General features: G+C 41.9%; 1 protein-coding gene and 1 pseudogene across 2 annotated transcripts; both read right to left on the reverse strand.

Annotated features, from left to right (window-relative positions):
• Positions 1-54: 54 nt before the first annotated feature.
• Positions 55-12,679, reverse strand: NKAPD1 (NKAP domain containing 1). 2 transcript variants are annotated; one of them, XM_070426052.1, is made up of 6 exons: positions 12,592-12,679; positions 11,411-11,487; positions 6,881-6,981; positions 4,397-4,546; positions 3,246-3,299; positions 55-2,428 (listed from the first exon to the last, which is right to left on the reverse strand). In XM_070426052.1, exons 2-6 carry the CDS (start codon positions 11,477-11,479, stop codon positions 1,936-1,938), a joined length of 867 nt encoding a protein of 288 aa, XP_070282153.1. In that variant the 5' UTR covers positions 11,480-11,487; positions 12,592-12,679; the 3' UTR covers positions 55-1,935. The 2 variants fall into 2 exon arrangements, with proteins under 2 accessions (XP_070282153.1, XP_070282152.1); XM_070426051.1 differs by lacking the exon at positions 12,592-12,679 and adding an exon at positions 12,081-12,559.
• Positions 8,326-10,326, reverse strand: LOC139017516 (protein HEXIM1-like; annotated as a pseudogene).
• Positions 12,680-12,684: the final 5 nt, after the last annotated feature.

Below are 12,684 nucleotides of genomic sequence, written 5' to 3' on the forward strand. Positions count from 1 at the left end.
GAAACACCAGAGCCTTAGCCTAAGGCATAGAAGAAAATTTAGGGTTGAAAAAGGTGAAGAACAGAAAACAGCTTTATTGCTTATACATGACCAAGAAAAGGTAAACATGGCAAAAAACAAAACAAGCAAGATGTGTATTCATTGGGAAAGAGAAGTCTGCTACTATGGGAGGAAGGGAAGGTCAAGACCCAAACAGAACCAACTTCCTGGAGATGCCTTGTCCCACTCACCCATTCTCCTGAGTCTGCTGAGACTCAGTACTTTTATAGCACAGAAACAATGTTTAAAAAAGAAAAAAAAAAGTGAACACTCCCTCCAACAAAGATTTCACTTGCTCCAAGAACAAAACTGCTTTAGGTTAAGAGGTAGTAATTATAGACTGCTCTTCCTCCCTTGGGTCTCTACTAATCCCAAAGGTAAAAATATATACCACTGAACACTGACAGTTGAGTACCAAAGTGTTAATATTTCAAATAAATAGCCCCAAAGGTAGCACCTGCTTGTAATTGGGATCAGGAACCTCTAGCCAACCATGTACTTCATGACCAAACATTTTGTTAGCAATCTGTAAAGAACAAATTTAGCAGAACTATAAAATTTACCACCTCGTGGAATGATGTCATAGTTATATTCTGTTGCTGGTGTCCTATAATGTCATATCGCCATGAAGTATTTGCATATTACATATGGGGTTCAAAGGAAAGCCAGAGAGGTTAACTTACCTACTCCAGACCACATAACCAATTAGTGGCAGAACCAAGACAAGTGAGTTTTCAAGCTTTCTACTCAGCCCATGAAGTGACAACTAGGAAAAACAACATGTCAATCTTCTGCCATAATGAAATAATTAACTTGTGTTCTGCCAGCCTTCTCTCAGTGTTATTATGAATTAACATAGTAGGGATTACACATATAGCAAAAGGGAATAATATGGTCTCTGCTTGATGCTTTAATCCAAAGGCAAGCTGGAAAAGAAGTAGATATGTCCCTGAGAAGTCTTTCATTTTGGATTTGATTGAACCTAGTTTCAGGGAAAATCTAAAGTTCATTAATAGATTTCAAAATGAACAAGGAAGACATTTAAATGGCAGATGCTGCCCTGAAGCCCGTTCAGAGCACCATTACATGACTGACTCCTAATTCTCTCCCATTTGTTAAGGACTTAACAGAAAAGAAGTAATTTTTGAACACAAGTCCATTTAGGCAATATACAGCAATGAAACTAGAAAACCATTTACTATCCATAAAGAATTTAAAAAGAAAAAAGACATTTACTATCCAATTACCATGTTTATGGGTATACTGAATATAGCTACAGTCCCTGTCCAGCAGGAAAATTTAACAGAAAACACTAGTCTCTGCTGATAACAGCTGTCTATAGGTGTTGTAAAGGTAAAATATTGGTTCTTATGCTCATTTCCCCATTAAATAAACGACCAGACCAATGGGGCCAAAATACAGAAAGATCAAAGCACCAAGGCTGAGACAAAGTGGCACCTGCAATATAAACCAAACAAGAGCAACTGGATGTTCCCTTAGCATACATTCCGCACAGCACTGGTTCCAATCTACCTCGTGATCCTAGCCTTCGCTTTCCCCAAACTCAACATTCTAACTGGTATACCCAGGGCATTATTGGATTCTGCCTCCTGGGTCCTTTAATTTGCTGTATATACACTCTACGCTAAATGTAATTAACTGCAAAAAATAATCTCTTCAAGAAACCTTCATAACAAAATACCAGATTCCCTATTAACAATAAGAGGATCAAGTTTAACAGGCCAAAAACAGAAGACAAGTCTGTCAGATGTACACAGATGGCACAGGACAACTCCGCCCTCAGGCCCCCTGTGCTGCACAAGAGTCATCAGCAAAGCCCCAAGGTGCAAGAGCTGTCAATATCCAAGTCAGTGGGAACTGAAGACTGTTTCTCATTTAGTCATCCTCCGAACTCTCAGCAGACCTTTCATCTGTAGCCACTTTCCAATTTGTGCGTTTGTTTGTTTTTGTCCTCTCCTGTATTTCATTGCTAACTACAGGGATACTGACTTTATCTTTTTTTTCCCTTTTGGTTTTCTTAGTGTCTCTTTCCTCAGAACTGCTGGATGCTGAGTCATCAGACTGAGAAGTGTCACTTTCTGCCTCTAAAACGAGAGCAGACTTTTTGAGAGACTTTTTCCTTGATTTTTTCTTACGCTTATGTGGTTGTTTCCTGGTACTAGAAGCCCCAGTTTCTTCTGAGAACTCGTTTGAGGAATCTGCTGTTATATCTGTGACTTCCTTTTTGCTTTTCTTCTGTTTTTTGTGTGACTTCTTTTTCTGCTTTTTTTTGTGAGATTTCTTTGATTTCTTGTGTTTGTGAGATTCGTGGGTAGATGATTTTACCTGGGGAGATCTTTTTTTCCCATTGGTAATATCTTGATGATCACTAATAAAAAAGAGAAAAACCTTTACTACAGAAAATGAAACTACTTTAATATTCTGCATTCCAGATAGAAAGTTATGGTTAACATCTAAATTTTAAAACAGCTTTGACATAGGGTTACTATGAGACTTAATAACTCTGAGTTTTTCCTCATCTTTAAAATGAAGATAAAAATTCTAATCTGTAAAACAACACTAAAACCATTAAAAATCACTGGACTCAGGAAAAAGAAAGAGTATATTAAGATCTGCTTATCACTAGTATTAGCAACACTGGCCATTATAAAAAATATTATTTTGCCAATCTGATAGGTAGAAAACTTTTGTTTAAAATTACATAAGAATTTTTAATTTGAAAAAAATTCTAATCTGCCATACTGAATTACTGTATGGGACACTAGATATAAAGACCTAAGTGCTATACTCCTGGCCAGTGTGACTCAGTTGGGCGCCCTCTCATGCACCAAGAGGTTACCAGTTTGATTCCCAGTCAGGGCACATGCCCAGGATTGCGGGCTTGATCCCCAGTACAGGGCATGCAGGAGGCAGCTGATGGATGTTTCTCTCCTTTCCCTTCCTCTCTCTCTCAAATCAATAAAAACACATTTTTTAAAAAAACAAGTGCTATAGATATGTCAAACATCAATCAGGGAAAGGCAAAATACCTATCACCTTCCATCTAAATTGCCAATTATTCTTTGGTTACATTTTTAATGGCAAATATTACATGCTTTGTAAAAACTGCGCTTAAACTCAAATTACAGTTCAGACTTTATACTAAGCTTAGTTTCTAACTTTTCCAGTAAGCCTATTTGTCTTACCTGTCTGTTTCAAATTCTTCAGGGTATAACTCTTTATAACCACTGTGACCCCATCTGTAACATTTTATTATACATATTGTTAAAGCAGTGCATATGCTTTTGAAAATTAAATCAGACAGACTTAGGAATGCATGCACACAGACATACACACAGAACAAAAAAAATAGAGATACGGTAAAGCCAACCCCACACAGCCCAGTAATCTTAGTTGGCTATTTTTCTGTGCTGCACACTATTATTTCAGACACAAAGAATTCCTTTGTCCATTTGTAAGAAAACTTGCCATTCTCTTCCTTAAGAAAACTTACAATCTGCTCTCTTTTGCTGTGAAGTACTTCTCCAAAAACACTTCATAACATAATGTCTACATTGGTACAATTTTTAAAAAATAACTATTGATCCCTAGCTGGTTTGGCTCAGTGGATAGAGCATCGGCATGTGGACTGAAAGGTCCCAGGTTCGATTCCGGTCAAGGGCACATGCCCAGGTTGTGGGCTCGATCCCCAGTAGGGGACGTGCAGGAGGCAGCCGATCAATAATTCTCATCATTGATGTTTCTCTCTCCCTCTCCCTTATTCTCTGAAATCAATAAAAATATATTTTTTAAAAATAGTAATAACTATTGAAATATAATTCATAAAGTGTGCAAGTCAGTGGCTTTTAGTAATAATCAGAGTTGTACAACCATCAGCACTATCTTACTTACATTTTCATCACCCCAAAAAGAAACTGCATTAGCAGTCACTCTCCATTCCTCCCTCTCCTGTAACTCATAACCACCACTTATCTACTTTCTGTCTCTATGGATTTGCCTATTCTAGACATACATAAATAGGATCATATAACAAATGGCCTTTTATGTCTGGCTCTTTTCACCTACCATCGTATTTTCAAGGTTCATCCATATTGTAGTATGTTTTCAGTACTTTATGCCTTTTATGGCCAGATAACATTCCATTACTTGTTCCATATACCACATTTTGTTTATTCATTCGTCAGCTAATAGACATTTGGGTTTCCACTTTTTTTGCCACACTGAATAATTATGCTGTGAACATTTGTGTACAAGTTTTTGTAGAGATAATTAAGACTTTAAAGTTCACATTCTCATGCCAAATATCATCAATGGCCACAAGAATTTAGTCACAAACCTGTCTGGCATGTTAGCTTCATAATCATATAACTTCTTGTTCCAGGATTTAGCCTTAAGAAAATCATCTTCCAGTGCCTCAGAAATTTCATTCCTTGGCCTCCAACTGTCTCTTTGACTTTCTTCATCAAAACCGTCACTACGCATCCGGCTAGATGAGGAAACAAAGGATTTTTAGATTTGGAAGCAATCTGTGAAGCTACTTTATGGAACATCACGCACAAAACTCAGTGAACAAGCTACTCGCAAGAGGGAGAACAAAACAACCTGATACTATTTTTTTAAATCATGTAAAAAGACATGATCTATTCCTCTCTGTAAATTTGTACCATTGTCCAATGACAATCTGACCATTATTACCCACCCTATTGAACTTCTGGACTGTGGTACGCTGTAGCTCACTCACTAATTCTCAAGTAGGAGGGCATGCAAAGTGGGAAGCAGAGCATAATCACAGCTGAGGACATTGCAAACTATCCTAGATTCTACATATGCACTCCCTTCCTGGAGAACCAGCACCTTGCTGTAGTGAGGTCATAGTGACAATGGGAATAAGTCCTAACCCATGAGTACGTTGGGGTAGAAAATCAGTTGAAAACAATTGACTCAGCCCGTACTTACAATATCCACTAACCAGTCACTAAAGCTAGCTAATTGGTTATCAAAAATGTTTCAGGGTTCCTATGTGTCAGATACTGTTCTAGCCACTGAGAATATAATGCAAACGAGACAATCAGAATCCCTGCCCTTAAAGAGATTGTGTTTGAAGATTTACTCACCATGAAAGGTATTAATAGTCCACTCAAGAAAAACAAGCTCTGGCTGGTTTGGCTCAGTGAATAGAGCGTCAGCCTGCAGCTGGAAGGGGCAGATGGAAGGGTCCAGGGTTCGCTTCCAGTCAAGGGTATATGCCCGGGTTGTGGACTCGATCCCCAGTAGGGGGCATGCAGGAGGCAGCCGATCAATGATTCTCTCTCATCATTGATGTTTCTATCTCTCTCCCTCTCCCTTCCTCTCTGAAATCAATAAAAATATATGTATTTTTAATTTTTTCAAAAAAGAACAATATTTTGGCCCTGGCCGGTGGGTCAGAGGTTAGAGCATTGACCCACAGACAAGGGTGGTGGGTTCAATTCCGGTCAAGGGCAAGTACCTTGATTGCAGGTTCGATCCCCAGCATTGGTTAGGGTGTGTGGGGGACGCAACCAATCAATGTGTCTCTCTCACATCACTGTTTCTCTCTGTGTGTCTCTCCCCCTCCCTTCCACTCTCTAGAAATCAATGGAAAAAATACCCTTGGGGTGAGGATTAACAAAAAACAAAGAAGAACAATATTTTGTTCCTGGAGGTACCACTGGAAACTGAACCAACACAAAATAAATCATCATCTGCACTAACAGTACTTCTAAATTCTCAAAAAACCATCAGAGAAAAAACAAACTGAAAAATATATTTATTTTTATGTTGAAACTCTTTCTTTACCATGGATACTCTGCATACTTTCTTGTCTAAAACCATTTACACAAAGCCAGTCATACTCCAAAGTCCACGTACTCTGCAGACACATTCACTCTCCTTAAATATCTCACTATTAACACACTGCGGACCAGTAGTTTTATTGCTAGCTTTACCCAGTGGCCAGATAAGTTTCTATTGAGCGAGTACAAAAAAATACATTTTACATAAATGTTAAAGGCACACTTTAAAATTAAATACCCATTGCATTTTGAAGTTATTAATTACATGTTCTTACAAGCTAATATCTTTTTAATAACGTGATTGGCCACAAGCCTTAGAACAGAAAACACGAGAATTCTTGTGATCCGTCTGCAATGTGGTAACTATTCCCATGGTGGCTTTAGAATCAGCATTACTACTTTGAGTCATTTTTCATACACACAGCTGTACACCACCAGGCACAGGAGGCCCAACAGATGTTCATAATACTCAGACATTCCTATACCACTACAGGTATGACAACTAAGCCTGCATAATCCCTTATATTAACTCTCAAATTAATAAGAAGGTAATGTGAAAGACTGTGATTTGGTGAAGATAGTGAGTAGATGGGGTAAAGAAGAGGCTTAGAGAAAAAAGTTTAAATATTAAAAAAAGGCTGGGGGAGAGAATGAAAGACTAATAATGGAAAGGAGTATATGATCAGCTAAGCGACCATAGATACAAATAGAAAATCTAAGATTAAAAGATATCAGATAAGGTCAGAATCCATAGAATCCTTAATGTTTACAATTGTTCAAGGTAGACTTTTAAAATTCTCTATTACAAATGAGTACAAAGAGTGGGACCATATGCATGATAGCCATTATAACCTTTATACTCGGGTCTAGGTTTATGAAAGAGCGAATGCTTAAGGACTCACAAAACTGAATCCATGTATCTTTAGCATATCAAAATGATTTTAAACAAAAAGTTGATGATTTTGAATAAGATGAGAATTATTTTGGTTCTCAGAGCTCCACTTCACCTTGAACTGCTGGGCAACATTTTCCTTTTGTTCCCCCGGTAAGCATCTTCCATCTGTTTCTCCAGTTCTCTTATTTTCCACATATCTGATTCCTCCTGAATCTAGATTTTTTTTTTTAAAGGAAAGAAATTAAAATAAGTTACTGAAAATAACACTTTACATCACAAAAAAAGTAACTAAAAATACAGTCTGCACTAATTATGGGATTTTAGACTGGGTTATGATCAAGAACCTGGGAAATTCTGGTTTTTCATTGTGATTAAACAATCCAACCCAGTAAATCTCAAATATGTAGAATTCTGCAGCAACAGAATTTTTTAACCCTTGCATGGACACACTTAGAATCTTATCAATTTTGTAATTATGTTGCAATTATCAAATGATAACCCTTTATGTTTTTAAAATGCTTTATCATTTTAAATGTATCATCTCAATTGAACCTTAAGCAATCTTATGAGGAAAGCAAAGCAAGATGCCATTATTATATTCTACGGAGAAGAAACAAAAGCTCAGAAATTTTACCAAAGTCAAAAAGCTAGTAAGGACAGGTCTTTAAACTTTCAGGCTAAGTTCCTTTTCACAACATTCTAATTTTTATTAAAAACAAAATAAAAAGACATGAGAATTGCTAGGAAATTTCTAGAGAATCAGATTACAACTGACCAAAAAATAAGAATATGTTTTATTTCTAAATCCTCCTATTGCCCTAGCCGGTTTGGCTCAATGAACAGAGCAATGGCCTGCGGACCAAAGGGTCCCAGGTTTGATTCCATTCACAGGATGTAGCTTGGCTGTAGCTCCTCCCCAGTCCCAGCCCTGGTCAGGGCACGAGCAGGAGGCAACCAATCGATGTGTTTCTCTCACATCAAAATTTCTCTCTGTCTTTCTCTCTCTCTTCCACTCTCTCTGAAAATCAATGGAAAAATATCCTCAGGTGAGAATTAAAAATAATAATAATAAAGTTTCATAAATTGCCTTAACACAGTATTTAAAAATAAATAATCTTCCTATAATATTTTGTTAAATCTGTGCTACATTATCTTTTTTAGCCACCACTTTCAAATCTAAGTTCAAGATTCAACTAGGGGTGATTTAAGGAAATTGCAGAGGCCACTTAGATAACAGTTATAACCTCACTCACAATCAAATTATCAGGTGACAATAGAGTAATACCTTTTAAGATCAAACTAGGAATTACACAGTTCACCAAAGAAAACCAAACAGGGGTCCTTGGCCTCTTTTCATTATCTGTGTTCTCCTAGGTGACCTCATCTACCTACTCTCATGACCTATGTCATTTTCTATATACCAATAATCCCCAAACCAGGAATCAACATTTCTCCTTTGCTCCAAGTCTGAATTCCCAACTGTTTGGACATCCTATAAGCTCCTCACTGTCAACATCTTCAAACCAAACTAATTACATTTCCCATCATACTTGTCCCTTTCTTTTTTTTTACATTTACAAATATTAAATTTATTATAACTAGAATGAATTTAATGGTTCTCAGATTTGGCCACCTTACAGATCAGTTTGAGAGGGTTTTTAACAGAAAATGCATTGTAACTTGGTCAAATTACACATAAAAAAAAAACTATAAAGAAAAGTAACGCACCCCTCAGTTTCACATAATTAAAGAACAGGAGAAAGCACGCAAGCTACAGCACAGCTAAATTTACCAAATCAACCGAAGCCGGGGGATTTTCTCTTCTGATTATGTGTCATAAAAACGTCCACTGTCTTATATACACATGTATATAATGTTACAGTCCATCACTGTAAAAAGTTCCCTTTGTCCCTCCCCTCCAAAAAGTTTCAGTCTAGTCCCCAAACTTGGGAAAGCGGCGCCCGCTCCTGCTCCCGGTGCAGTTCGATCTCCGATCTCCGTCAGCAGCTGCAGGTTCTCGGCGCTCAGCCGGTCCAGCTCCAGCTCCCAGACGCTCACGTCGTCGCTGCTGCCCAGCCGCTTGCTTTCCAGCCACAACCGGTTGTCCTCGTCCTCCATGCGAGAGAGGCACTTCTCCAGCTCCAGGTTCTCCCTGATGAGCTCCTGCTTGCTCCTGTTCTGCAGGCTCTCCGCGTCTCCCGCGTCTCCCGCGTCTCCCGCTGCAGAAACTCGCTGCCGTCCCGTCGCGCCCGAATCCTCCTGACCCGCCTCTTCCATAAACTCTTCGTCGCTGGTGTCCGATTTGTCCATTTGGCCGCAGCAGGCTTGGGGTAGAAACCGGTTTTGAGGTCCGGCTCCTCCTGGTCATGATCATCCATGAGGAACTGCGTAGTGTTATAGGGCGCCACCGGCTGGCCCTTGGCGAACATCTCGGCTCGAACCCTCGAAGCTCGAAGACTCTGTTTCTCGTCGAACTTTCTTTTCTCCTCCCAAGTCAGCTTGTAGTACGGCTTCCAGTGCGGCTTCTTCTTGGAAGGGCGTCGCCTGTGTTTCTTCTTGCCCAGCTGTCTCTGCTGCTGTTTCCACGACTCCTCGCCTCCAGCGGCAGGAGCCCCCAACTTGTTGGCTTCCGAGTCATGACACGGTTGGGTGAGCGGCTTGGTCTCAGGCGGCTGTTCCCTTCCCGCTGGCGGCGGGGCGGTTCCGCCAGCGGACAAGTCATCTCCATTCGGGCCCTTTTCGTCCGCTTCCAGGCAGCGAGGTTCTGGACAGACCTGGAAGGAGACGGCTGGGGGTCCAGGCTCCCTTTCCCCTCTGGCCCTGGACGGGGGAGTGAGTGCTCTTGCTTGCCACCTACTGTCGTCGTCCTCGGGCACCGGCTCCTCTGCGGGGGGCGGGGCGGGGGAGGGGGTCGGGGTTCCGCTCTTCGTGGACAGCATCAGCACCTGCATAGTTGCCAGTTTGAGGCTGGTGCTGAAATTCCGACACGAGTGGCTTGGTCATGGCAACAAGAGTCCTCAAAGTTTGAAGAATTTTGGCTGCAAGTCCTTGAAAAAAAAGAGGTTTTTCTTTTCTTGAAGAAAAAAATGCCCAACAGATTCCACTTCGGTAATTCCTGCAGTGATGCCTTCAGCTGGTCCTGTCAGCAAACTCCAATTGCAACTTGGGGGCGCTCAAGTCAGTAAAGGGTTAAGCGCCGCCTTGCGATCAGCTAAGCAGGTCCAAAGCGGTGCAGCAGCAGGAACAGCAGGTAATGTACGAAGGGGGTCGGCCTCGAGCCTCCCTGCAGAGCGCCCCCCATGATGGAGGAATTGGTGGGCTAGATGAGGTTAAGTCCAGTGGGTTAAACCCAGCCCCGAAGGGGTTAAAACTACCCGATGACGCTGCCTCTGAGGGGCCGGACCCACAAAGGGTTAAATCCCCTGCCACAGAGCTCACAAGGGGTTAAGGTCCCAGAGCCACCTCCTCCCACTTTCACGAGAACTGCCAGGCTGGAGCCTCATCCCAGGACAAACTCATCTCCCCTTTGGCTCAATGCTCTGCTCTGCTCTGCTCAGTTCTCCTCTCTTCCTCCCTCCCTCCCTCCCCCCGCTGCCCCTCCCAATCTGCCTCCCCACCTGCCAACTTCCAACTGCTTACTTGTCCCTTTCTTTTGTTTCCTATCATCATCATTCTCCTAATCACACAAGATAGTAATATTTGATTCCATAATTATCACCACCATCCAATCAGTCACCAAGTTCTTTGGATTCTGCCTCCTAAATTCCTCATCTTCATCCTTACTGTCACTGCTTTCATATGAACCCCCCTCATTATCTCTCACCTGGAAAACTGCAATTGCTTCCTAATTGGTCTCTCTACTGTTCACCCCATTTGATCGATCACCTATCCAATTAAAAAATCATCTTTCTAAAATATAATCAAGTCACACTCAGCTTAAAAACATTTGATGGTTTCCCAGCCAGTGTGACTCAGTTGGTTGAGCGTTGTCCCATGCACCAAGTCACCTGTTCAATTCCCAGTCAGGGCACCTGCCCAAGTTGCAGGCTCAATCCCCAGCAGGAGGCGTGCAAGTCAGCCCATCCATGTTTCCCACAGATGTTTTTAGCTCTCCCTTCCTTCCTCTGAAATCAATAAAAACGCATTTTAAAAATAAAAATATATATATTTGATGGTTTATTTATTGCCTAGAGGAAAGAAATCTAATCTCCAACCATCATAATCCACGCTGGCCTCATCTTCTGTCACTAGCCCCCACATTCACTACTTTCTGGATGCACACAACTTCTTGCCATTCTTCATGCACTTTCTTACTGCCATATGTTAGCACATGATTTTCTCTCTGTACAGAACGATTTTTTACACCTGGAAACCTTGAACCTGTTCATCAAGAACTAGTTCAAATATCAGTGCCTCAAATACCACCCGTTCTGGGGAGCCTTTCCTAATTCCCCAAGGCAGATTTCATTATTCCTTCCTTAGTGCACTACAACATTTTACATGTCTCTATTTAGTCATTATCAAACTATATGGCAATTATCTATTTTATTCATCTTTGTATCTCCTAACAGTACCAAAACAACGCCTGCCACACTGTGTGCGCTCAGTAAGTGTTGAGGAGTAACGGGGTTGTCCCTCTCACCTTATTGTGAGCATCTGTATGCCGGATGACATTCCTTAGGAGGACTTTCCCCAGTGGAACCCGGGACATTCTTCAATCTGAAATGAATCAATAAATATTTAAAAATAAAAATTCCCTTTATGACCTTATATTTTTATTATAATACTATTAAGAAGCATGAGGTAAAGAAAAGATCACTTAGACCTCAGAAGTCTTGGGTAGTAAGTTTTTTCTTCAGCATCAAAAGGGGGAAATTCCTGATCACAGAAATATGAGGATGAAAGGAGATAGTGCACAATGGAATTCTTTGGAATGACACTATTTTCTCCTCAAAATAACTCTGTGTTGTATGTGAGTATCTTCATTCCTAATTAGTAGGTAAAATTCCCTTAAAGCCGTAACTTATCTCAGGCCACACAGTCCAAGGCAAACAAGGTCCAGATTAAAAAATCAACTCTCCAATCTCACAGTGAGTTGGCGATGAAGCAATTATCTGGATGTGAGAGTATCGGGGGCCACAAATGTCAACAGTAATAAAAACATCAAATACAGAGACGCCCTAAATTTCTCCACTCGGGGGAAGTTTACTTTCTATTTTGTAGAGAAGCCTCAAAAAAAAAAAAACAGACGACAGGGCTATTCCCTGTGTGGCTAGCAGGGGCTTTGTGCGACCACCCCACCGCTCACTCACCCCTCGATCCTGAGGAAATCGGGCATCTTGTTAGTGTGAGACGAAGAACCACTCCATTACAAGATCTCCTCCGACCCAGGCGGCCCAGGAGTCAGGGCTCAAAGGCAGCTCTGCAGCTTCACCCGAGTCCTTGGTGAAAACGCAGCCTTCCCACCGGTTATTCTGCCCTCGCCCGCGCCCCGGGCCCCGGCGGCCTTTCGCTCGGGCCGGACCCACGCCCGGGACCCGTGCGGCCGGAGGCCGGGCGCCCGGGGCGGCTGGGGCATTCCCCGCTCACGCTCCTCGGGGGTGGGCCCGGGGACGGGGTCTCGCTCCCAAGGGGGACGCTGTGGACTGGGCCCCAAGAAGTATCTAAAGTGCCTCAAGGGGGAGCTGAGGCTTCCAAGGGGAAGACAGAGAAAACACCCCCATCTTTGTCACCGGGACCCCCGCTCCCCAGCGGCCAAGAAGCTCCCGGTAACCTTCCCTCCACACGCCCTCCCCACACAAACACACACAAACACACCCATACCGTGCACCGCGGCCTCGCGTGGCGGGGGTGGGGAGAGGAAGAGGACTGGGAGAAAAGGGAGCGAGCTTCCCGTTCAGGCCGGAAGTCGTGCTC

The sequence above is a fragment of the Myotis yumanensis genome, unplaced genomic scaffold (genome assembly GCF_028538775.1).
Source record: "Myotis yumanensis isolate MYYU_CA2020_CCGP unplaced genomic scaffold, mMyoYum1.0.hap1 SCAF_10, whole genome shotgun sequence".
Lineage (NCBI taxonomy): Eukaryota > Metazoa > Chordata > Mammalia > Chiroptera > Vespertilionidae > Myotis > Myotis yumanensis.